The sequence below is a fragment of the Salminus brasiliensis genome, chromosome 10 (assembly GCF_030463535.1).
Source record: "Salminus brasiliensis chromosome 10, fSalBra1.hap2, whole genome shotgun sequence".
Taxonomy (NCBI): domain Eukaryota; kingdom Metazoa; phylum Chordata; class Actinopteri; order Characiformes; family Bryconidae; genus Salminus; species Salminus brasiliensis.
Window position 1 is genome coordinate 15,379,593 of NC_132887.1, and position 26,725 is coordinate 15,406,317.

General features: G+C 37.8%; 1 protein-coding gene across 6 annotated transcripts; it reads left to right on the forward strand.

Annotated features, from left to right (window-relative positions):
• On the forward strand, positions 1–25,492 carry aspg (asparaginase homolog (S. cerevisiae)). 6 transcript variants are annotated; one of them, XM_072689436.1, is made up of 18 exons: positions 2–296; positions 2,351–2,480; positions 7,794–7,905; positions 8,813–8,938; positions 9,074–9,157; positions 10,525–10,651; positions 10,808–10,920; positions 12,572–12,757; positions 13,500–13,613; positions 13,932–14,051; positions 14,181–14,276; positions 15,478–15,641; positions 20,914–21,000; positions 21,870–21,969; positions 22,109–22,174; positions 22,352–22,375; positions 22,824–22,847; positions 24,150–25,492. In XM_072689436.1, exons 1-18 carry the CDS (start codon positions 23–25, stop codon positions 24,183–24,185), a joined length of 1,983 nt encoding a protein of 660 aa, XP_072545537.1. In that variant the 5' UTR covers positions 2–22; the 3' UTR covers positions 24,186–25,492. The 6 variants fall into 6 exon arrangements, 5 of the variants coding, with proteins under 5 accessions (XP_072545536.1, XP_072545537.1, XP_072545540.1 ...); XR_011980525.1 differs by having other exon boundaries at positions 1–296; positions 22,352–22,847; XM_072689439.1 differs by lacking the exon at positions 22,824–22,847.
• The last annotated feature ends 1,233 nt before the right edge of the window (positions 25,493–26,725 follow it).

Genomic DNA, 26,725 nt, shown 5'->3' on the forward strand with positions numbered 1-26,725 from the left:
CCCCCCTTGAAGCAGTAGCAGTATGGCGGAGTGTAGGAGATCTACCTCAGGACTCTCGTCTTCAGCAGACAACATGACCTCTCTTGCGAGGGCACTTTCTCACAGCACGCTAAATCAGCTCGATCAGTCGGATGTCTTCCAGTCGCAGTCGTCTCTGTGTCGGGTGGGCCAGGGTAGGAGAAAGGTGATATCGAGCAGTCAGAGTATTGACTCTCTGGATGTGAGCCCCAGCGCTGAGGCGAGGGTTCTGGTCATCAACACCGGCGGGACAATCGGGATGATGTACCATAATAACGGTAAAAAAAAAACCCTCACCTGACACACACATCGCTGTTTTGTGTCCAGCAATGAACATATCCGGGCACATGACACTTTTAGTCAGTCTGTTCTGGTATGACACACCAAATAACTGAGGAGAGACTCGCCAAGCCGCCTGCACTGTAGCAAAGCTGCTAGCTAGCTGAGAGCTGCCTAGCTTTGGCTAACTCTGTGAACATGTGGCGCTGCTGAGGTCTGAGTCCCAGCCACAAACGTATTGTTAGAAAACCAAGCAGGAAAGCCACAGCTGGTGATGTTTTACCTGTCTATTGCACACCAACCTTTAAATGCTGTTGGATGCAAGTGCTTTTATTTTCCTAAAGTGGTTCCATCTTTGGAAAAGATGGAACCACTGAGGGAACCAATGAGGGAACCACTGGATCTGCCTAAATCTAATAAACACAGCTTGTACCAAACATAAACAATTAGGAGTAATTTTAAGTTAACCTTGACCATAACAGATAATCATGTAACACATGCCCATAAACACACCCTGTCTGTGTATAGGCATTGTATGAGATAAGATAACATAAGAGTAGATAAGGTATCATCAAAGCAGGTCTATCTAGCACCAAAAAAGTAGTAATGGTAGCAGGAACCTTTTTTGGTGATATATCAAACCTTTTTAAACGTTGTTTAAAACTTTTTTTTGCAGTTTCTCCATCATATTGAAGAACCATTTGACCAGAAAAATAACTGTTTTCTTCCTTGAGTTGTTATCGTTCTTTATAGAACCACTGCTTATATTAAAGAACCCTTAAAGAACCTTTTTATTTCTAAAAATAAAATAAAACAGCAGAAGTACATAAAATAATGAGCATCAAACCAAAGCATACAAAAGGTGGTTCAATACAAATAGATCAAATAAGGTCAAATAAATAATAAGATAATTAAAATAGTAAACGAAATAAAAGTTGAAATGTTAACCGTTAGAACAGGACTTTAAATATATAGCAAAGAAGCACAATAAAAAAGCTAAAAAATGACAAACTAAATAAAAATGTTCACAGGTGTTTTTAAAACTAGTAAATGTAAGTTTTTATCGGATAGTCTTTGGTGCATAATAACAGATGACTGCTCCATCAGTCTTCATTAAAGCATCAGTGTATGATCTTAAGACCTTATCTGGACCACTGTCCATCATTTATCTCAACATTTATAAGGATGTTAAGGCAGTAAAACCAATAAGTTAATCTTCTGTTAATACATCTGTGGGAAATAAAACAGGCAGCATGTGTTAGATGCTTACACAGGTGTAATATATAACCATAGAAAGATATTTTGTCTAACAGATCAAATACAGATATCTGCAGATTAAAGAATGTACAAATATACAGATGATTTATGCATTTCTCATATTCCACATATATGCTTAATGCTTAATAATACACATATACCATATTTATTAATTAAAGGATTAATTAAAACATTGTATGATAACACTGTGTATAACACTGAGCTATATTGTACTACATATAATATGTTATAAATAAATTACATGTATTAAACACACTTATAATTAAATGAGATTGACTGTAGCTGCTACTTGTCTGCAGTCCTGAGCTTAAAATTGCTGTCTCTGCATTCCTAAAGTCACAATGCCACAGTTTACATGAATTTAATTTCCACTTATTGACCAGAGGTCCTCTTTATCCTGTCCTAAGGTTGTGTTTGAGAGTAAACACTGCTACGACAGCATTGTGTTTACCAGCCTCTTCATATCCCAGCCCATATTTAGACTCTCCAGTGGCCGTTTAAGTTACACTCACACCCAGCTGCTATAGGTCACTCCTCACTGTGACTGCAAGGACCACACAGTCATGTGGAAAACTACCTGTTACTGATTTATATGGCAATTTCTGAAAACACCTATTTAATTTAGGTGATCAGACATTCATTACCAGAATATCTGATTAAGACTTGTGGCTTATTGAAGATGCAAAGATAAGTGTAACGTGTGCAGGTTCCAAACACAAGCACAGCCCTCGGCTCATGTTTGTATCTCTCTTCCTACCTATCTGCTTCATCACAGTGTTGTGTCCGGAGCCAAACGCCCTAGTCAAAACTCTGCGCAAACTCCCCATTCTGCATGATGAACAGTACGCCCAGCAGACCAGGCTCTACGAGTACTATGAACACCCAGAGAACACGCTAGTTCTACCGTGAGTGTGCACCTATACACACACGTTTATAAAAACATTGTTGCATATCTTTTATTAAACTAATGCTGGGATCTGACTACATGAATTCAGCCGGAGTCGGCCTTCATCAACCTGCTGAATAATGGGTTATGTTAGGTTATCATGCCCCAGTAGCCGAAAAAGCATCCCTGGTGTAGCTTTTGGTTCATTTTCAGACATACAGTTGACTGTTGGAAATGTTTTTTTTTTTTTTTAAGAACTTACACAAGGATGTGAGCAATGATTGGTAGGCATCAATCTTGTAGTGATGCCAATCTGCCTGTCAACACAGCAATAATTTATGGACTAATCTGACATAGTATAACCATTGTGAAAGACAAAAATATGAAGTGGTCTGATTCCAGCATTAGAAATATTAAAATATTTAAAAATATCATTATTTGTTATTTTTAATACTTTTTAAAAAATGTATTTATCAAAATGTGCATAGTATCACATTTAGTAGCTCTGCAATTACAGTCTAAAGGATGAGCATCTAACTGTGCACCTTTCATGAACTGTATTTCAGTATGCAATGCTTAAATGAGTCTTCTCCAATGCAAACACACTACACAACATTTCTGGTTAGTTTAATCTCAGGCTAGAGTGGCTTCTAGGCTGAAAAAATGATATATACATGAAAATGTAGCAAGTGGGTTGACAATAAATAAAATATGTCACATCAACACAACTACTGTCTTAAAGTTTGCTTCCTTTGGCAGGGATTGTGTTTATGTAACACATTTTATGCATATTGTATTCATGTACAACCACTTTGCACATTGCAATCATGTAAAAACAAAGCAGCAGTGCTCTAAACTTTTTTGGTTTGTGTGTTATTGCCCTTTGTGGCCAACAGAGGGTGCTGTTTTCTTATGTTTGTGCATCCTGCTCACTTGACATCCCTCAGTAACTCCTTTTAAATCTGTATGTGTTATTTTGACAGGATTCCAACTCACCATGCTGATGAACTATTTCATGGGTCCTGTTGTACTGGTAGCATAATGTTTGCCCTTGCGGGTTGGCCGTGTGTGTATACGCTTCATTTTATGTGTGTGTGGTAGTTTAGTAGTTGTGTAAAATGCTCAGTTCACAGCAAATCTGTCAGTGTTGAAGCAATGGTAAATTCGCTGTGTATGTTCTGGAAAATCATCAGTTTTCTATGTAGCATCATCACACTACTATTTTCATTAGTAATGATCTAAATGATGAATTAGCCCTTTACACTCTCAAGGCGTATTACACACTGAGGTGTATTACTCAGTAGCTACAGGTACTGCAAACTGGTGGAGCTAATTTTTGGTAATAGAAGTGTGTAATAAAACTTTTGGCCCCCGACAGGCCCTTGGTCATTTAAGGGGTCAATGAAATGAAAGTGTCTTAATGTGGTACACTTGGATGAGGCTAAGAATTTCGAAGGTAATAATAGGAACAATTAGGATTTAATACTAGAGCCCCTGAAACACCAGAAAATGAAGCTGGTTCAAGTAAACAATCTACAATCAGTCTATAAAAAATAATTATTTGGTGTTTACTAATGTAAAACTAGGAAACTAATGTAAAAGAGGAAGAATAAAATAACATTTTCTTATATTTGAATCGTATACTTCAGTTACATTAGGCTGAAATTTGTGAACAGCTGTGGTTGAAGTAAAGCCACAAAATGACCCTGCATGTTTCACAGGGCTGCAGAAGGGCAGCCTGCTTGCTGGCCAATAGAACAGAGCTGGAGTCTAAGCCCTTTTAGTCCTGATTCAAACATGTTTGATCTCAAAGTGTGCACGCATGGAGCCTCGGTGGATTGGTTGGTGCCGTGTTTGGTATCTGACAACCAGATGGGGACCAGATACACAGCTTGGAGCGTTCTCTCTGGGTCAGCAGAGATAGTCAGTGGGGAGTCACTGCGTGGCTAATCTCCAAGCATACAGAGATGTGGAGATCAGGCTTCTATAACATGCAGGACCGTTTAATATGATTATCAGCTTCATACTCATTTGCTTTTTCTGATGAGTCCAGTGAGACAGTGCTACAATGCAGCAATTACTGTGTCCGACAAAAACAGAACAATATTTAGGTAGGAAAGTGTATTGATTATTGATTACATTTATGCACAATACTAGTCAAACCTTTGGACACGTCTAGATAAATGTATGTTGGTCATAATGTTTGACATTAAAGTCGTAATTTAGTTCTAATTATAATATTAGATGTTTAAAAGAACCCTTAACAAGTAATTCATTTAGAAATGTATGGAAATTATATTATCTCAATCACTGTGCGTGTAAATTGCAAGCCAGTCAGCTGTAAAATGGACAGACTTTCACAAAGTTCCACAATCAAGACAAATAGATAGTTCTGCATAGCCATGCTTGGTGGAAGGACATTAGGAGTGATTGTGGTCTTTCCGTATGTGTTATTCTTTTAGTTTTGGTGTCTAAGCTTTGACTTGCACTGTAATTATCATTGCACATTACTGTTCAACAGTATACTAGTAATCATACTAGTAGTATTATAAACTTTAGTGGCATATAGGGCTTGCAGACCTAACCCCTTACCCATACACCTTAACCAAGTGTGTCTTAGTGTGTATGTGTGTGCTAACACTGAGATAACCAGTTTGTTTACGTGTAGTTGAATTAACACATCTTTGGTTTTATGCTTACCTTGTGTGGGGTGCTTGTGATATATAATTTTAGAATACTATATAATAACTAATGACTATAACTCGAACATGGGTAGGTAGGAGGAATGAAGAAAATGGGCTTCAGGGATTTACAAACAACTGAGCTGAGTAGCTTCTACAATGCTTGGTTTAGTAATGTGTACGCAGTGGATTCAAATAACAAAATAATAATAATAATAATAATAATAATAATAATAAGTGATTTGAATAAATGCTAATTAACTAATCTGATTATTTGTATGAATTGCTTCGATATTCAGCTTGGTAATGCTTGACTCATGACAGCAGAGGAAACAACATAGTTATGGATTTTGAAGTTTGACGTAATTCAGGTCCGTCGTTGCAGATGTTTTTTTTAGTATTGCAAATGGGTTATTTGGACCATGGCTTTGTATAACTCATAAAACCATATAAATAAAAAAGGTACATGGTATATAGTTCTTTAAAAGCCCTTTAAAAAAGCTCAATATAGTGAACAAAAAGAGTTCCACTATTGTTAGGAGTGAAAACCCCATCTTCAGCACTATATAGAACCATTTTTGCTTACAGTGTAAAAGTGTGTTCAGCAGCGGGGTACATGGTAACTCACTCTTACTGCCACCAACAAGGCTAGGTGATCGACCACATAATATAGTAAAGGTAGGCCATGACTGAAGTAATGCAGAAAGTATTATGCATGCAGTATTTGCTCAGATCTTTTGTAAACAGTCCTAAACAAATGTGACAAATGATGCTCACACAAGCACAGGTAGGCCAACAACAGTGTGATTTCAGACTTTCAGACTGCTTTCAAGGGCATCCATACATAAACTGTTCTAAAACTGTGGTTTTCAACCCTGTTCCTGGAACCCTGTTCCTGTTCCTGCCCTGCAACATTTAGGAAGTACTTGTTAATTAGCTGATTAGCTGAATCAGGTGTCCGGAGCAGGGAAAACACTCGAAAACGTGTAAGACAGAGTGTCCTCAAGGACCAGGGTTGGGACCCACCTCTGTAAAGTAGACCTGGAGGACCAGTCCCCAGCAAAGATTGATAGTTGCCCTACTCAAAAACATAATTACAATATTTTCAGCTAATCCTAATGCAGTTGCTCTAACTTTCATAACATAAGACAATATTAATGTAATGGATTTGATTGGTAAAGGGATAGGATACCACTCCTGATGTTTCTTTGGTTTGCACTCATTCGCCTCTCTCGCCAAGCTTGGAATATGCTAATACCCTCCCCCTCCCTGCTGCAGCACCCATACCAACATTGTTAGATAAATGAATAATTGGCGATTTGAATACATTGTCTCTTTCCTGAGGCACCCATCCTTTAAGAACATCAACAACATATGTTTGGGGCTGCTCTTGTGACTGGAGGCTAATTAGAGTGCTAGCTGAGGCCCAGCTTATCAGAGAGTTGTAGAAGGTGGTAGGAGGGATAGGAGGTGTGTGCTTGTGTGTGTGTGTATGTACGTCTGTGTGTGTGTGTGTGTGTGTGTGTGTGTGTGTGTGTGTGTGTGTGTGTATATCACCCCCCTCCCTCCCCCGCTGTTCTATTGAAATACTGAACAAGGCTTGAGCCGTGCTCCTCTCCATGTCTATATTAGATGGCGGGGTGTTTTGGGGTGAGGGGTGCATTTCAAAAGGAGAGATTAAGGCAGTCTTTTCATTGAGCTGTAAGCAGCCCACTCCTCCCGATAGCTCATCTGTGCACTGGAACATGCCACGTCCAATCCAGCAGCATTTACAGGCTGCATTAATATGGATGCGGGGTTTAGAGTGCACTGCCCCCTTTTAATTAGGACAAGGGGGTCGTGCTAAGATGAGCACTCCTCGTGTTTAGGTGCCGGATGCCCCCCAGCACTGCTTTCAGCACTGCAAACCCCCCCATAAGAACAAACCTTCTCTCCAACAGAGAGGAAGGAGGATGCAAGTTTTAAATGTGTATGTGTGTGTACTATTAAAAATGATGATGCCACAAAAGGTTCTTGGAAACTTCAGAAAACCCGCTTTTGGTTGTTCTTTGTTGAAAAAAAAAAACATTTTCGTAAATGATGCGCATGTAAAGAACCTGTTTAAATCTTCACAAAATGCCAAAATCGTGTATGAATCATTATTTTTCTGAGCATGTCCAAATGGTAATTTCAAGTGCTACACCCGTACACAAACTTAGACAGCCTCTCCTCCTATAGACTGTATTCTTGCTCTTTTTGATTTAAAGCATCTCGAGGCACCCCGCTGATTAAGCATAAGGCCTTTGAAATCAGGTTTGTTTCGCTTCCCTTCCAGGGTCTGCCCTCGGCCCTCACCCTATAGCCCTTTATCTCATTTCCTTCCTCTTCCCAGAAAATCTGAACCCAGTCCAACTCTCATGGTTTTCTTAAAGAACCGCTTAATGCAAACAAAAGCAGGGATTTAAGATCCTCTATGAAAGTGCTTTTGCCAATTCAGATGTTATAATTGGCACACTGACTTAACTGAGCTTGTTTAGGTTTGCTGGCATAAGAAGGCTGCACTGATTTAAATATGTCGTTTTTCTTCCAAGCTTGTTATGCTGCGTGTGTTAGACTTAAGAGTTTTATCTCAAAATGTTCTCATTTTGTGTTTTTCTCCTGTCTCATTACAGACTGTCCAAACAGAACAATAGGATAGTATATACAGTTATTGAATATTCTCCCCTGTTGGACTCCTGCAACATGACAACGGATGACTGGGCCACAATAGGAAAAGACATTGAGGTATGTGAATACATGTGTATGTTGTATTGCATGCAGATTCCTGCCTTGCGCCCTAGGGTTCCCTAGGGCTCCAAACATTTAGGACTCAGACATTTTTATATAGTTCCTCTATTTATTTTAGACAGGGTCAAAAGTAAATTGAAATTTAAATGATAAGCAGTTTCATGGCCAGGTGTGGCAGATTTCCAGATTTCATGACTGATCAAGTTGGTTTAAAGTATTAAATAGGCATTTTGTAACTGTTCATGTCTCAATATGCGGTCCCACGGTGTATCAGTGCAAGTGAAGGAAGCATCATTACTATGAAAAATTACATAAAAACTGTTAGAGATAGCAGAAACTTAAGGAGGGGCAAAATCAGCAATTTGGTACATTCTTAAAAGGAAAGACATACACTGGTGAGACACCTTTATGAATGTAAATACTGAAGGTTTACATCAAGATGCAAACCACTGGTAATGCCCAAGCACAGGCTGGACAGCATGTACAAAATCCTGCAACAGGATTCTTTGGACAGATGAAACCAAGATTAACTTGCACCACAGATGAGAATATGGGATACGAATGAATAGAAATATACCTGATCATCTGTGAAACATGGTGGGGGCACTGTTGTGGCATGGGCATGTATGACTGTCTGTGAAACTGGGTCACTGGTGTTTATTGATGATGTGACTGCTAATAGAAGTTGTTTTATACATTTAATTTTACATGCCAGTAAATACATATACATAATACAGCTGTTTTCTGGCTTTACTCATTATGTATTTAATAATTGTCTGAATGGTAGTATGGTTTCATCACTTGCTCTTCATGGAGGAATCCCTGCTAATATTCATATATTGATTCTAGTTTGTAACTGTGCAGCTTTAAGGTTGAGAGTGTTTGTTTTCTGTCTTGTCCCTAGAAACACTATGAGAAGTATGATGGCTTTGTCATCTTGCATGGCACAGACACCATGGCCTACACAGCCTCAGCCCTGTCCTTTATGTGTGAGCATCTAGGCAAGCCTGTCATCCTCACTGGCTCTCAGGTATGTCTGTATTACAGTCTGGTTGTGGTTTTTATATAATGACGTTATATGGATACAATAGGTACCCTGTTGGAATTGTAAAAATGCATATTTTTTTCAGTAACGTGGTCTAGGCAACCTCATTGTCTCTTGCAGGTACCTATCTATGAAATGAGGAATGATGGCAGAGACAACCTGCTGGGGGCGCTGCTGATTGCAGGACAGTTTGTCATCCCAGAGGTGAGTATGATCGATTATGTTTCTAGGTCAAGCAGCCTTTGGTAAATCAAACCTCTCCATTCAGATACAGTATCAGTCAGAGACAGCTATGTTTTCACAGGGTTTGTGAGAACTTTGCAAAGACAAACATTTCACACACCCTTACGTACTAATACAGCATAGAACAGACTCCTGACTTTTCATCTAGTACAATTTACAAACATTTATATACGTTACATTTGTTAATCACATACAAATGTAACGCTACTGCCATGTGTTAGCATATTTTTATAACTGGAGTAAATAACTAAGCAAGAATCTCAGCAGGTGACTCTTGGTGAGTTTTCAGCTCGTCAGTCTGTCAGTTCCGTTGTTGAATGGGGAGTGGTTTACCCTCAGTAGCAACCACCCCCATGCTACTGGTTTATCAAGTTTGATCAGTCCACCCTCTGATTCAGGGTGTTGCAATGAACTCACTCTGAAGCTCTACTCTTCGGAAGCTGCTGAAAAAGGATTAACCCGTCCCACTTAAGGCCTCTGTATACTTCTTGTGGAGGCAAACCAATAAATGCGAAGAAAACGAACAATCATAGATGTTGCGTAAAGGCTTCGCTTGTTGTGATGTGCACATGGCAGCTGGATGAATTCTGTGTAACGAACACACTATGCGACAAAGTATGATTGGTTGTTTTAAAGTGACGGCCAAAAAGAAACCACAGAGAATATGCAAGCTTAAGGCAAAAATATTCTAGTGAAAAATCTAATTAACATAATTCATAATCACTCACCCCAAATTGCATTCAATCAGCCAGGACATGTTTGATATGTGACATGTGCTTCATTAGTTTAAAATTAAGGATGCTAGGCTAATGTTATTAACAAACAGTGGACTTAAACTGTCACAAATTTCCAATATTTCCCATTTGGTTAATACATTTTGCAATTTTTTCAATTAAATGAGTAGATCTTATTTAAACATTTAGGCTAAATTTGTCTGCCCCATTACTCAGTAATAAAGAAGTTTTTTGTCTTATTTTCTTTCTAAATAATATTGTTTTGTCTGTGCGAAACAAAATAAAGATTCAGATGTGATTTGAGCAGATTGAGAGGCATTTTACAGTGGTAGCCTCGTTAGCACCTTCTATTCAATACTAAAGAAGCTTCAAATACCAAAGATGTCTCGGATGATCTACTGCATTTGAGGGAAAGTGATAAATCCTGTTAATTAGATTTTTACCAAACGATTCCGTTAAGCTTATAAAGGTGGTTTTAGCTTTGTACAAACTGCTTTTTTGTACAAACTTAGCTTTCTGGGCAAACTGACTGAACTGAAAAGTCAAATTTCATGTTGCTGAAAAAAAACCCAACAAATTCTTTTTTGCATGCAGGTGTGTCTCTACTTCCATCACAAGCTCTACAGAGGCAATCGTGTCACCAAGGTGGATGCCGGAAGTTTTAATGCTTTTAGCTCCCCCAACTTGGCTGCATTAGCCAACGCTGAAGTGGACATCAAAAGTAATTTCAGTCACTCTTACCAACACATGAACTCTAGGATTGGACCTTTTGCTCTAAACTAGACTAACAGAAAAGCTTTTGACATCCCTAAATTCTGGACCTCTTAAATTTTCGCCTGTCTTTTCTTCTATGTGTCTTTATTCTGCCTCTCTGCAGTAAATTGGGACACTGTGTGGAGAGCAAACACAACAGTGAAGTTCAGGATCAACACACAGATGAACCGCAACGTGGGCCTCTTGCGATTGTTCCCTGGAATCACAGCAGAAACCGTAAGATGATGTTGACACAAATTAATTTTTGTGTCGGGAGGTCCCCAATTTTGGTGGCCTTGTTCTGTATTTCATCATATTACATAAAGTCATGTGGACACTTTTGTGTGATGTATCTGAAAGTCACACAAAGCAGTCGAGACCGTTTTAACATAACTGCATAATTTCTCTGTAATTTCATTGTAAAATCGAATACTCCTTTGTATAAGTGGTTCACAGTATGACAGATCCTCTTGCCTGTGACTAGTGTTGGTAGCTAAGTAATGAGACAGAGTTATGGAGCATGTCTAATTCTTCACAAAGGAGCGAGGAGTTGGCACTTACACTCTTACTGCAGCTCCCATCAACAGCAGAGAGGGGGAAGGAGCAGATATTTACTACCTCAATCTGGCTCTTTTGCCTGTCTACGCCTCGGTAGCTTTTTTATCTGTTTTTATGACCATAGAGCATTTTTATGACACGCCTCTCACATATGATGTAGATTTGTGTTCATGTTCATTTAGATAGTAATCGTTTTATCTAGAGAGGAGTTTGATGTAGTTGTGTCTTAGAGAAAATAATTTAGGAATCACACTGGTGCCAGATTGGTGCCAGGACACAGGCAGTTTGTAACTTGTGTGTCATACTTTTATTAATCATTGCTGCTATATCAAAACTCAGCTCTATTTTCTTTTTTTCATTATTTGAAAATACCAGCTGAATACTTAATGTGTAGGTGGTCTAAGATTACTTTACATTACATTACAATAAGTTAAGAACATACTTCATTTTTGTGTTTTTTTTGTGCTGAATTTAATAAGAAATCTTTTTATTGTTGATTAAAGCCTTCATTTTTGTATATCCTAATAGAAGGGTTAGCATTGTAGTCATTATGAAGTACAGTTGCAATCACAATGATTCAACTCCCATAGCAAATTAGGACAAATTGGGCAATGTTTGTAGGATTTTGATTATTGAGTATTTTGTTGTACTTGTAAGCACTCTGTTATCAGAACCCTTACTGGTTCTGATAACAGAATAAAACGTGGTTCAGTCTGATTTGTTCATATTTACCGTTACATAAAACAAGCTGCTCGCCTGTTGATTGAATGCGAGTCATCCACCTGGAAGTACCAAGAACCTGTACAATTATAAACACACTGATTTGGTCTACAAGAGAATAATCTTCACCCTAGACTGCGGCTCCCATGTAGAGAGTGTTCATGTTTTTCTGTCTTTGGTTGTTCAGGTGTTTGGGAGAGGCTCCAGATGTGCTGCAGTGCAGCGGGGGTTGGCGAGATTTTAATTTAATCTCCAGCATCGTTAATTCCTCTCTCTCTGGGACTATTGGGCCAAACAGGGCCTCAAGTAAAGCAATGTGATGTGATAGGCTCGGCTTCCCAGTGGGACCCTTTACCGCCGAAGACAAAATTAAAACTGAACTCTCAGCATTCTGCAATGCATTCTATGTTTTACTGGTAAGAAACACAGCTGTTATGTGCTTGGGTCAGTACAAGGAACACTAAAAGGGATCGTCTGACTTTATTAGAAAGTCTGTGATATGAAGGATGTAGATCTCTGTGAAGATCAGTCGAAGTTGTAATGCATTATTTTCTTTTTGTATGTTTCATTTGATAATATCAGGAGTATGAACATCAGTTTGTTTGACCAGGTCAGAGCCTTCCTGCAACCTCCCATGGAGGGGATTGTGCTGGAGACGTATGGCAGTGGTAACGCCCCTGATAACCGCGCAGACCTGCTGGAAGAGTTCCGGAAAGCCACAGAAAGAGGACTCATCATGGTCAACTGCACCCAGTGCCTTAGGGGCTCTGTCACCACATCATATGCCACTGGCAAGGTGTGTGTGTGCATGCATAGCTGCATAATACACTCCCATAATTTAGGGAACGTGTGCTAGTTTGCACTGATGCTTTGTTTTATGCCCTTTTTATGCCTGTTTTGTTTTATTGACTATGATCCAGCTGACCGATTTAGTTACCGATAACTTTAAAATGCTTCAGAGACATGACGTTTTTGATATGTGTCTAATAATAATACACACTCTGAAGTGATGACTCTTGTTGAATACTTGTCTTAACTATTTTATAGGTTTGCGTATATATATATATATATATATATATATATATATATATATATATATATATATATATATATTATACGCAAACCTATAAAATATTTTTATTATGACTGAGTCTCAAATGGCTCCATACTCTATATTATGTACTGTAGTATATTATGCACACCATGAGTCATCAAACTGTGGTTTCTCCACCCAAACAGTGAACTAAATGTTAAAATATGAAGTTGTGCAGATTGTTTTTGGATATAATGGCTTTCTATTAGACTCTTAACACGCTACATACATAGCAGTTGAGGTTCAGCCTCTGATGTCATTGCGGTGGGAAAAAGAAGCTGTTCGTATTTGTCATGTTGATCACAGTAAGCTCAGTAGCATACATCTTACACACTAATGCAGAAAGGCAGTAGGTTTCAACAGCATAAACACTGGCACTACAGTTCCAGACCCTGAATTCCCATTCTGTGAACATTTCTAATGTAGGCCTGCATTTCCTTTTCAGGCTCTGAGTGATGCTGGATTGGTAGCTGGGTGTGATATGACTCCAGAAGCTGCTTTGTCTAAACTGTCCTATGTGCTGGCCAAGAAAGAACTCACCACTCAAGAGAAAAAGAAGGTAATCTGTACAGTTTTGTGTAAAGTGCATAAGATACGAAGTTGTACATTAATTTACTAGAAAAAATAGATATTCATACTCGTGTACTCTATATACTGGACTAGTGTGCCATATTTTAGCGTAATTTGCTCCAACTCCCAAATATCTAAGCCAGTTAATGACAGTTTTGCTGCCCTTCGTTATTTGGCTCAGGTGTGTTGAAATCTAAAATGCACTATGGACTGGGAGAGGATCCTCATGGATTGGCACTACTTTGTACTAATATTATGTCATTGATCACATCAGATTGCAACATGAGTTGTTTTTTTGGGCCTTTAGATGTTAAGCCGCAACCTGCGTGGTGAGATGATTGCAGATCTGGAGGGGGCCAAGCTGACTCTCAGTGACAGTCGCTTCATTCAGGTCATCGCTAAATCCCTCAGTATCAGCTGCAAAGAGGTGAGACCCCTTAAAAAAAAACTTGTTTGGCTGTTTGCTTCTTCGTTACTGCAGGTTACAACAACATCTAGTTTTACACTGATGAAGGACTATTTAGGTTGTGATTGTTGTAAATGTCTGTGTCTTCAGGAACTGGAAGCTATCCGTGATGCCCTAACCCCTACGCTAGCCTGTGCTGCTGCTAAGATTGGTGATGTTGAGGCTCTGGAAGCAATCAGCGAGATGGTAAGCTCTCGTGCCTGGTCAGGCTCTTTTGCATGGTACGTACTTTACGTACTTTATCAAACACATCTGAGGAAACATGGCCTCTCCAACAACCTTCATTCAGTATGTCATTCAGTTTGGAATGGCTCTGCCCTGTCACCATTTCCTCTTTCTCGCATTCTCCTATCTCTACTAAAGTCCCGAGACCTGTTTTCAGACAAGTTTCCAGACCTGTTTTAGTTCATCGGTTCAGAGACAAATACATACACACCCCTCAGGTGAAGTTAAAACATTGCATGGTTCAGAACACATATTAACTCTCATAGGTTAAGGCGAAGATCCGGCGAACTCAGTTTTGTACAACACTATATTATATACACAAACTGTATATTTCCATTGTGAACTTCCAGCTAAAGCTGACTATGAAGCTGAATATTTTGCTTGTGCAGTTTTACGTAAAGAGGTCATGACTAAACAAGCTGCATTATCTCTGAATGAGAACATATCTTTCGTGCTATTCCTAGTTCAACAAATCAGAGGAAACCAAACATGTTTTTGTCTTGTGGAATTAGAGAGAAAGGTCATGTTCAGATAAGTCATCTAATGGGCCGATGAGGTGGCATCTAGCCTATGTTTGTAGACCCACCACTGATAACCTTGGCCTTTACATTACTGCACTTTAGCAATGCCGAAATGTTTTGGAAGTAAGAGATCAAGCAAGGTTACCCAGCATGCTTTGAATTTCGCAGAAGGCTTGAATCCAAATGTCTGTTTTTCTCTTACAAATTACTGCTTAAATAAATAAAATAAAAACATACTTTATATATATATTTACATACTTTATATGCCATCACTTTCGTGACACATAAATATGTGTTATTCCATAATCCTGAGTCTGCTGCTCAAGGTTTTTGGAAAAGTTTGTTATAGGAGAAGGAAAAACCTTCTTCACTTTCAGTGGAAGTCAATGTAAAAAGATTTGTTTCTGAAACATTTTGAAGCATTTCTGTTGGTTCATTCATCATTGAATTGTGACACAATGCGGAGAACAACTGTAACAAACAACTGTTTTTACAACAAATGTAAAAAACTGCAAAAATGGAGATACAAGGCTTTTGCGTGTCATTGATGATATGCTATTTCATAAAATGTACAAATTTATTTTTAGATTTGCACTTTCTCTAGCTAAAGAGCTTTTTGCTCTGACTACCTTTTTCTGCAGGGCAGTAACTTAAGTATGGCAGATTATGATGGGCGTACTCCTCTGCATATTGCAGCCTGCGAGGGACATCTGAAATTAGTGCAGTATTTACTGGGTCAAGGAGCCACTGTCTATGCCAAAGATCGCTATGGAGACACACCTCTACGAAATGCTGTTCGTTTTAGGTAAGACTATGCATGTGTGCAACCTAAAACGCCAGTGGTTCCAGTGTAAACCTTTCTCCATGCATAAGCTGAACACGTGTGTGTGTGTGTGTGTGTGTGTGTGTGTATATATGCATATATGTATGTTTGTGTGTGTGCTTGATGGCATGTGTTGTTGCATACGTGCTTGACAGAAAGCGTAGGTGTTAGTGGGTGGGTAAAAGTGCGTGGGCATCTTGTTCTGCAGGTCTTTTATCACACACCACATTTCCTCAGCACCTTGCCGACATGCGTCAGAGAGGCCTCGCCATTTCAGCTAGCCTTTTAGCAGGGCTCACTTTTATTCAGTGAATGTCATGAGTGTATTTTCAATTATGTTATACTCCTAATGTATCCAGTTATTTATATTGAAAAGCTGGAAACACATCTCTCTATCTGTGTAATATTGTGGAATGGAGCACATTAGCATGTTTAGAGAAAGGATTATGCTTGCTTTCAAAGTTGCTTTTGGCACTGTTTATCTGATAGGGTTGTCATTAAGTTACATAAGTGAAGTTATAATCTAAAAATGATTCTGAAGATTAATTTTATAATCACAGTTTTTAAAAAAAGGCCAAACAGTAACTGAATAATAACATAGCACACACACCCATACAATAGAGATTTGTCAGAATACTGTATTGGAGAAACAATAAACCAAAATATGCAATATGCATAAAATATCTGTCATATAGTTTATAAGGTAATACAATGATAAGGTAACTGATTACACAACTTTTCTAGGTCTAATCTAGTTTAGTTTAGTTGAGATAATCTCAGGTCACCTTAATAATCTTAGGTCAACCAAACCATTTCAGTTTAACTTATTAAAAAAACAATTTGCTTAATTTTCTTGTTGTTAGAGTAAATAAATTGCACTGGCAACTCTGGCCACCAAGCCAATGGAACCTGTGACCATTGGACCAAGTCCACCCTAATATCATTAAATATAGGTTATGTCATTACCTGCAATTAAACCCTCGGCTCTTGTATTTTATTTTCATCAGTGATAAGTGTTCTAAGCATGAGAAAGCAAATGAGAAAGTATTTGAGCTCAGGTCACACTGCTGAGTGAATGTATCTTTACGCTCTTCCTTAGACACACAAAAGAAATCATACACTATATGTCCAAATGTTTGGGGACAACCCTTCTAATGAATGCATTCATTACTTTAAGTTGCATTCATTGCTGACCCTGAGATGTGCACACACATAGCTTGTCTAGTCCTTGTGCCTGTTGCCAGGAATGGGCTAGAGGGGTATAAAGTCCCCCAGCATTGAGTTGTGGGGTAGTTGAACTGTGTTCTCTGGAATGGTGTTGCTTAATCCAATGATTTTGGGATGATTTGGGGATGAGGTGGGATTATGATCATCCAACATCCTGACCTCACTAGTGCTCTTGCTACTAAATGCAATCAGATCCTCACAGCAATCCAAACCATCCCTACACAGTAGAGACATACCCTTGATTTCAGAAGAAACAATGAATGAGCAGGTGTCAGGAAGCCCTCGTCCTCCTGAGCCTGAAAACATCATGCGACAGAAGACAGTCCTAATCTTTAGATGGGAATTAGTAATAACCAAATTAATGATGAGGACAGTAGGTAGGCAATCAACAAAAAGTGTAGGTAATTTCAGGCTATGAAGGAGCAACACATTCACTGTTGTTTATTTGTATGCTCAAATGAAATAGTCATTTTGGACAGCTAATAGTATATAGTAATTTTATATATATATATATATATATATATATATATATATATATATATATATATAGTAATTATGTATATATATAGTAATTATGTATATAGTATAAAAGCTAATAGTAATTGGGCAGCTCTTGCATCTTTAAAAAAATATCTAATAGTTGCCTTAGGCTTGGTCACTGGAGGTCGTAGGATTTAATATCTTACTGATCTTTTGCCCCCTTATTATTTTCTGATTCTGTAAAGCTGCTTTTTTTACAACAGCAGTTGTAAACAGTGCTATACAGATACTTTTGCTTTGATAATAAAAGTGTTTATTTGTTTTGTCATTTATTCCCAACCTTAGTTTGAGCTCCTCACACTACAACTTCTCCAAAAGTAAAAGTAAAACGTAAAACGTCAATTTGGCCTAATTCCAGCGTTTGTGCATATGTAGCACACTATCCTAATGGCCACGGCATGGTCTGTCAAGCACACCAAATGATAGTTAGACTCGGGAAACTGGGACACAATCGCTTTCCTCTTTTCTTCAGTCCCCTGTAGACTATTAGCAGTCTCTTCACATCTCATACCGGCTCTCTGTGGAGAAGTAACATACAAACAGACCAGTATGAGATGTCACTCTCATTAGGGGAGATGAAGGGGAGGGGGTTGTAACTAAATTACAGTTGTATGCCACGGGAATGAGAGTGAATGTGTGTGTGTGCGGACACACGTGTTTGTGTGTGTGAAGGAATTAGAGCTACTGTTTAAAGGCCTTGACAACAATTATCATTTAATTAGAGTAATCATGAGACACACAGAATTACTGGTGCTAATTTTTACTCCAGCTGTTATATTTCACTGGTGTTCAGAGACATTGGACACATTTCCAGTCCTGAGGGAGTGGCTCACTTCTCTGGGCTGCAGTTTCGATGTCCTTTGTTAAAGTAATGTGTGTCCTTGATTTGTTGGTGGAGGTACGTGCTGTGCCGGATATCGCTTCATGTGCTGGCTGTCTTAGAAGCTCACTTTAATAAACAACCAGTTCTGAACTAAAAGCATACATATACTTTTGACCTTTGCCTTACTAAAAGGTAGTTGATGTCTGACAGTGGATAAAGGATATCTTTGTTCTATCAAAACAAGGCAAATGGTACAAATATTTTAAACCTCCTATAAACTGTATTCTGTGTTTACGTTTTGTTCCTAAATTGACAGAAATTATTCTCTTATTCTTACACACTTTGAGGACACACACACTGTGCAAGAGTAATTGGACATTTGCTTGTTGGAAGGCTTCTTTGAATTGGACTTTAGATTGGTGAGAAACCTTTTTGTAGATGGATCTATATAGAACCTTTTAAAATAGTTCTATGTAGCAACAACCACCGTTGTTATTGTGTATTGAGTCAAAAAACTTTTAGAACCTTTCTTGCCTTTGAGTGTAGTCCTTGGTTTCAACAATCATTTTGCAAACTTCTAAGATGCAAACTCCTGAAATGATCTTACATAATTTGTTGGCCAAAAGCTATTGTCCTCATAAAAGTATGAGACATTAGAACAACCTTCTGTCTGAAGGTTAATGATTCATTCAGACTGGTCTATTAGCAGCACAGACACACTAAATAAAAGCTGTTCTTTAAAGTGCCTCATTCTAACAGCTAGCAACAATATAGTGCCACAGTATGTAATTATACAGTACAAAAGTATGCATATTTCTTAATGGGCCATTGTAATTTATCGAGGACATTATTTTTAGTCAGTATGAAAGCTAGATTTTACATTTTCACTGTTACATATTACATGCATTTACTGTATCTTAAAGCTCTTAAGTAGGCACAGACCATTGATGTAAATCTGTCTAAATATGCTAAATCTACCATGCTTTGACCATATGTTCTAAAAGCTAGCAGGCCTTGTGAATGTTGCCCTTGAATTTAAATAATTTAGACATAACGATTGGATAAATAAAAGTCCATGTGACTTTAAAAAAGTAAAAAAAAACACAAGAACTTGTAGCATTTTTTTTATAAAAGTGTATTTCTTTTGTGGTTTGTAAATGTCATAAAATGATCAAGCCATATGGTGTTAATATAATGTGACATTAAAAAAAAACAACAACTCCAAATCAGCAGTCGGGGGCGGTCATTATACTTCTGAAAAGATACATTTGAAGGCTCTCCCCTTTCAGTCAGTGCAAGAAGAATAAGAAAAGGTGTCATGTTCCTATAAGGAAGCGAAAACAAGACAGATAAAAAGGGTGTGTTATCTAAACCAGCCCTACCTGCTGCTCTCTTAATGGCTGACAGATACTATGACTACTTGAGGTAGGTCCAACTGGATATACAACAGCCACAAGTTTTCTCAGTGACTTACAGGGAAACATGCATGTGAGGGTAGGGCTAAAATGTGGCCAAACGTACCCTGAATACATTACAGAAGGACCACACCTGTCATTATGTCGCACAAATGAATATTTCAGAGCTTAAAAGTCATTGAACTGTACTACATCGCAGTGTAAATCTTGCTGTGATTTATGGTGTGGTTTGAATGGTTTTGACACCATTTCAGTTCTGCCATTACTTTTTTGCTGTACTCTTCTATGGCCCATACCCTAAACTGTTGGGACTGTTGAGCCTGTCTTGTTTGGCACATGTTTGTTTTGGGAGATTAGGTGACGGTGCCCCAACTTGTCCCAGCCTGTCTGGACCATTACACTCTTCCTTGTGTTGTAAACCTGTGCCAACAGTTGCTAAGTGCATAGGCTTAATCAAACATGCACTTTCTACTGTTGAGTTCTCAGTGTCAGTTCTCAGTTTTTTGTCTGTTGAGATGGTTTAGTAACATCACTAAGACAGTGTTCAGTGCCTAAGAGCTACATTACGTAACAAGTTAAGTTGCAAATTAGGTTTACCAACAAAGTTTTCTAACGTCCTAACCAACTGTTTGCCGTAAACCAATTAAACAAGATCAAGTTAAAAGGCTCAGCGCAACTAATAGAACAAGTTCAACTCAAAATGCTTCTTTTAATGATGACTGCAGGCTCCATATTATCAAAACCCTTCATGAGAAGTGTTATTAGTACTTAGTAGAGCCTTCTTTTGCTGTTATGACCTGCTGCAAAAGTGACACCAGCTTCTGGCAGTGTTCCTGAGGAATCTTAGCCCACATGGGCAGTGGTCTCCAGATAACTATTATTCACAGGTTTGCGTGCTGCAATCGCCTTCAAATCCTACTACACTTTCTATGGGGTTCAAGTTTGGCGACGACCACTTCAGAATCTTCTAGGACTTTTTCTAAGCTTTAGTGGACTTTGGGGAAGGCCTAGGATAATTGTCCTGTTGGAAGTTTCATTGATGTCCAAGCTTCAACTTCCTCACAAAAGGCATGACATTTATTCTAGGATTTCTTGATTTTAGAGGAAGCCAGAGGAAGCAAAGCAGCCTGAGAGCATCACCAAGCCACGGCTATGGTTCAATAAGTTGTAAATGTACTATTGGTTAGTACTTCTTTGTTATTTACGTTGTGCCTTTTTTGTTCTTTTTCTGTTTCATCTTCTCTCATAGGCATAAAGATATCGTGAAGCTTCTGAGGAAAACTGGTGCCCATCTCTCTTGGGATGAAATGGAAGATGCTGGAACTGACTTGTGCAGGTGACACACGGACAACTGCAATCCCCCTCCCCCCATTCTTGTTTTGTACACCATTCACGCAGGTCTGACCAGTCATTCAAGGCCTTCACGAGGTTTTAGAATGTTCCCTAACTGCATTACTTTTAGACAACTGATCTATGCATGGTATTTAGATCATGAAGCAAACACAAGAGCTACACAACTTTATTTCCTTCCTCATATGCTAAAAACAATGGTGCATGATACACTTGATACATTTAAACCATGTATAGTGTATAATCCTGTCCACTTGGTAAAACATAGAGTTATATGGATCAATGTGTCTGTCCATATTTATAGAAATTGTTTTAGTGATTCGAATGGCAATACCAGAATAAGACGACGGAACTATGAACACGTTTGAGACATTGTTAATGGGTTAGGGGTATAGCTTGTACACTATCAGGACTAAACTATGATAGCTGTTATTAGTGCAACAGTTTTAACCCATTTAGGCTCATTGTAAAAGTAGAAGTATTATAGAATTTCTGTCATTAATTGTAACATGATCGAACAAAGCCAAAATTCTACGATTTTTACTTTGTTTGTATCACAAACTGCTGTAGTTTAATATACAACACATGAACAGCTGTACTGTACTCTCAAAACACCAATCATACAGATTTAAAACAACAACAATAAATGCTTTAAGAACAATGCTCTGAATGCCAGCACACACTCTCTCAGACCAGTTCTGTGTTGAGTAATCGTGCTCTGTAGCAGTATAAAAACCACTGAACTGCTTAGAACCTGCAGGTTTGCCACGATGCCTCATGGAAAGCACTTTTGCCATGGCTACAGAATACATACATTGGCTTATCTGTATTTCTGTTTACGTGTGTGTGTTGTAGGTTGGCAGCCTGTGGAGATTTGGAGGGCCTGGAGATTTGGCATCTAGCAGGCGCTGATATGACCATGTCAAGTTACAGTGGGCAGTTGCCTATAGAGATGGTATGTACATGTAAACTTCTTCAAAACAGCAATAGCCCAAAGGTTAAAATGTACACATGAATGCAGCAACAGCAACAACTTATACCTCCCAAATTAGCGTCCCATTCTTCATTTGAGTGTTCAATTGTATTTTCCTTAGGCCATGCAGTCAGGCAGTGAGGAGGTGGTGCATTTTCTACAGTCAGCTGCTCAGTACCGACCTCAGGTAAAACTCACAGCACACACAGGACTCAAAACAGCCTAAAATGAGTTGCCGCATGCATGCACGCAAACACACACACATCCAAACCCTTTTCCGGCAGATTAAAATTGAAGCTTATCAGCAGCAATCAGTTTGATTACGTGTTTGTTCATTTATTTGCTCCCACTCTGCATTTTTCAGCCTCAGGCCGATGAGTTTAACGAGGTAAACCTGACGTTTTTTTTTTGTCATTTCACTCTCGAATGCGAATGGATATTAATGTTTCCGTTCTCTCCAGTCACAACTGCATGATTTACATGAAATAAAGACATTTCTAGAGTTGCCCAGGAGGCAGATCCTCACAGCTCACTTGAATACTCTGTAATACAGATTATATTAGAGCATCAACTGAGTGTCAGAAAGCTTGTGATGACAGATATAATGAAGGGTTATCTAACATAAAGCTGCTGAGGCTTTATGTAGGAGGAGGAGAGTTGATTATCTGACTTTGTTTAAAGTGTCAGATTGAAGTGTCATGCTTTGGCCTGTGTGTGTGTGTGCTTGTGTGTGTATCCTATGAATGAAAATACTGGTGTCCATTTATGTGGCATGTGCTGTCCTCTGCTATTCTGTGTGTTTTCCAGCTTCTCAATGACTATTCTTTATTTTGCAGCCAGTTTTTGATGAAACTGAGGAGGTACATTATGGTGTGGTTTGTGTCTGATGTTATGACTGGTTTTGTGTATTTAAAGCCACAAACAGGGATTCATAAAACTGCTATTGCTTCATTGTTTATATAATGTGAAATCAAATTATTTCAAGTCTTTATTTTTCTTGTATTTAAGTTGTGCCAACACAGTTTAAGAGGGAAGGCTGCCACCAATCCTGGCCTATAGTAAAATCCCTGATTGGGGCTGTTAACAGCAGCTAGAATTAACTGTATTGACTTTGCACACACTAAATACACTGTGATCAGTAACTGTGAGTTGATTAGTGCACTTTGTTACACTTAGCCATGGTGTTGCTGTGTTTTTTAATATTATTATTTTGTGCGTGCTGATTTAATAGTAATATTCCAATTTTCTGAATATTCATTACAAAATAGGAAAACTCTTCATTTATGTTTGGTGCACTCACTAAATGTGCACTTATAGACTTTTAAAGAGCTTTTAAATCAGCTACACTGTAAAAACAAATTAAGCAGTCTAACTTAATGCTTAAAGTGACTACATACAGAGTGTATTTTGAGTTGACTCAGTTTAGTTAAAATTGTCCAAAATATGTAAGCAGTTTCAGCTGCAGCACATTTGCTGTTTAATGTTTTTGAGGCTCAACTTAATCTTGATGTAAAACTAAATGTGAATTAAAAGAGCGTTTGACTAAACTTTAGTTGGGTTAACTCAAAAGGCACTCAGCAATGAATAAACCCTTGACGACATGCAATCTGCGCATCGCTATACTTGTTTTTTTTTAACTGTGCCACTGCTAATTATGTTACTCAAAAAATAGGATATGAGAGTGTAAACCCTCTCAAAGGAGTACATGGTTTAATGACAGTAAGGGTCCAGGCCTTATTCTTTGAAGCTGGAAATAAATCATTCAATACAGAAAGAGGAACTCATCATGTCTCTTATAGCTAAGGCAATATAGAAGGTCTGTACTGTAATGCTTTTTATGTTGTGCCTATTGTAGACATCAATGTAGAATTGCAGGTTTAAGGCGCAGAAGTGTTTTATTCATTCAAATAAAATAAAAAAAATTATCATATATCCTGTGCATGGCATGACCTTACTGATGGCAGAAGTGTTAATGCACAGTCCAGTGGGAAAAGATTACGAATTCCAGATATACAAAAATCCTTCTAGTAAACGAGACTAGGAAGAAGAATTGTCAACCTACTCTATAATTTTTCCATTGAGAACATTTGTAAATACATTCATGCCTATAATACTCTTTGCTCTTATCTTTTTGTCTAACTTGCTTTATACTTTTTCTCTAGATTGGTGAGTTCACTGCTTGTCCAGAGAAATCCTGAGAAGAAAATCATGTGACCAGTGACATCCTGCTATTTGCGTCCTTCCATTTGCTGGTTTCAAGCTGGTCTCAACTTTAACTGTTCACTTTTACTTACCCAGTTTGACTTTACATATCATTTTAAGTTGAGTACTTTAAAAAAAAAAAAAAGCCATTTAATTTATCTTGTCTTCAAGCTGCCCATGTTAGTGCTAAGCACAGAAATGTATTGTGAATGTATTGTGATGTTGATAGTAGAGAAAAGCGCAAATGTATGATATTCTCCACTGACATCAGATCAGTATTGGCGATAATTCAAGTATCACTCAGAGAAAGATGCAATATTTATATGTTTAGAAAGTCTTTGGAGTTTATGGAAGCACATGGAAGCTCTGTAAACTGTTCCAAGTCAATCATACTGTTGCTTTAATATGTTGACTATTGTATTGCTGGAAGTGTAATTATGATGTAAAGATTGTGCATTTGTGTGGCAATTGTTGTGATTTGCACTAGATGGTTACAGCTGGCCAGCATGAGTCTTTATGTGTTTGGCTTTAGCTAACGTACCATCAGCTAAAGTACACTGCCACAGAATGTCTTCTTTATCACTGTTATATAAATGTTGTTCTTGTGAATCTTATTCATATTCCCATGTTATGAAGTTATTTCATAATAATTCACTTTTAATTTATATTGACCTGCAAAAATGCTGGGCTTAAAAAACTGCAACCATACAAAATAACTCAGGAAATAGATGTATTCACCTGAACATTATCGTCCATACCCAAACACAACAGAACATAAGGATATGTGTAAGCTGTGTTCTTAGATAAAGCACAAAATATATGTGTGTCATATGTGGATGTAAAAAAGTATGAAATCTCAATACATTTTAACATGTTTAAACATCTGGATGAATGGTGCATTTTATCATATTAAGCAGTCAGCTTTATGGATTTAAATGGTTGGGTAAATGTGGAGAAAGTATATCAGTCTGATTGCATTTGACTCTAAACCTGATTCTTCATCAGTTTGTAATATTACACTACAAACATTTACTGCCTTTTTCTTTAGGTACTTTTAGACTCTACCTGATTACTCTAGTTTGTGCAGTTGCTTTAGAATTCCAAAAGTAAACCAAATGAAAGGACATGGCTGCAGACAATGATGCTTATTGCTATCATCATCATTATTATTATTATTATTATTATTATTATTATTATTATTATTATTTTCTCATGCTTAGGGATGTATGTGTGTATGTGATTTTAGTATGTTTTGCTGTTTAATGTACAAGAACAAGGATGGAAATAAAGGTTTTCATCATAATTGTTTACTTTGTCTCATTTCAACCAAACAAATATTTCAAACTGGACATAAAATATACAAGAAATAATTAACTGCAGCAAAACAGAAATGGGGGTAGATATAGAATAGATATAGAATATTTGATGTGATTTGATGTGTTGGGTTTTAGGGTATAAGTGTCAGTGTATTAATTTATTAGTGTATTAGTATCAGCATATACATGTAGTGTATTAGAAATCAGTATATAAAAGTATTCTAAAAAATGTTCATCTGTGTAATAGAGTATAATAGAGAGTTGATTGGTGTGATATTTCATTTGTGTATTAGTTTACCAGTGTACTGTTATTTATTTTATTAGTGTATTAGTATAGTAGTGTGTTAGTGTAGTATTTCATTATTTTAATAGTGTAGTAGTTTATCAGTGTATTGGTCCTCAGTGTACTATCCTCAGTGTACTAGTGTAATAACGTAATATATAAGTATATATGTAGTAGTTTATTAGTCTAGTGTTATTTTAGTGTATAAGTGTAGTAGTGTATTTTTCTGGGGTTATTTCAGTGTATAAGTGTAGTATTTCATAAGTATAGTAGTTTATATATATCTGGTCATTTTAGTTTATAAGTGTAGTAGTTTATTAATCTGGAGTTATTTAATTGTATAAGTGTAGTAGTGCATTATTCTGGGGTTATTTAATTGTATAAGTGTAGTAGTGCATTAGTCTGGGTTTATTTCAGTGTATAAATGCAGTAGTGTATTAGTCTGGGGTTGTTTCAGTGTATAAGTGTAGTAGAATACTTGTCTGGTGTATTAGTGCAGTAGTGTATTAGTCTGGTGTATTAGTCTGGGGTTGGTTCAGTGTACAGGTGTAGTAGAATAGTAGTCTGGTGTATTAGTCTGGGGTTGGTTCAGTGTACAGGTGTAGTAGAATACTAGTCTGGTGTATTAGTCTGGGGTTGGTTCAGTGTACAGGTGTAGTAGAATACTAGTCTGGTGTATTAGTCTGGAGTTGGTTCAGTGTACAGGTGTAGTAGAGTACTAGTCTGGTGTATTAGTCTGGGGTTGTTTCAGTGTACAGGTGTAGTAGAATACTAGTCTGGTGTATTAGTCTGGGGTTGGTTCAGTGTACAGGTGTAGTAGAATACTAGTCTGGTGTATTAGTCTGGGGTTGGTTCAGTGTACAGGTGTAGTAGAATACTAGTCTGGTGTATTAGTCTGGGGTTGGTTCAGTGTACAGGTGTAGTAGAATACTAGTCT

What these genes read in the sequence shown, in the direction of transcription:
- aspg (XM_072689435.1), top strand. Translation starts at nt 23, where the DNA reads ATGGCGGAGTGTAGGAGATCTACCTCAGGACTCTCGTCTTCAGCAGAC. An exon ending in GAGAACACGCTAGTTCTACC is followed by an intron (nt 2,481 to 7,793) that starts GTGAGTGTGCAC and finishes GTCTCATTACAG; the next exon opens with ACTGTCCAAACAGAACAATA. An exon ending in CATCATATGCCACTGGCAAG is followed by an intron (nt 12,758 to 13,499) that starts GTGTGTGTGTGC and finishes TTTCCTTTTCAG; the next exon opens with GCTCTGAGTGATGCTGGATT.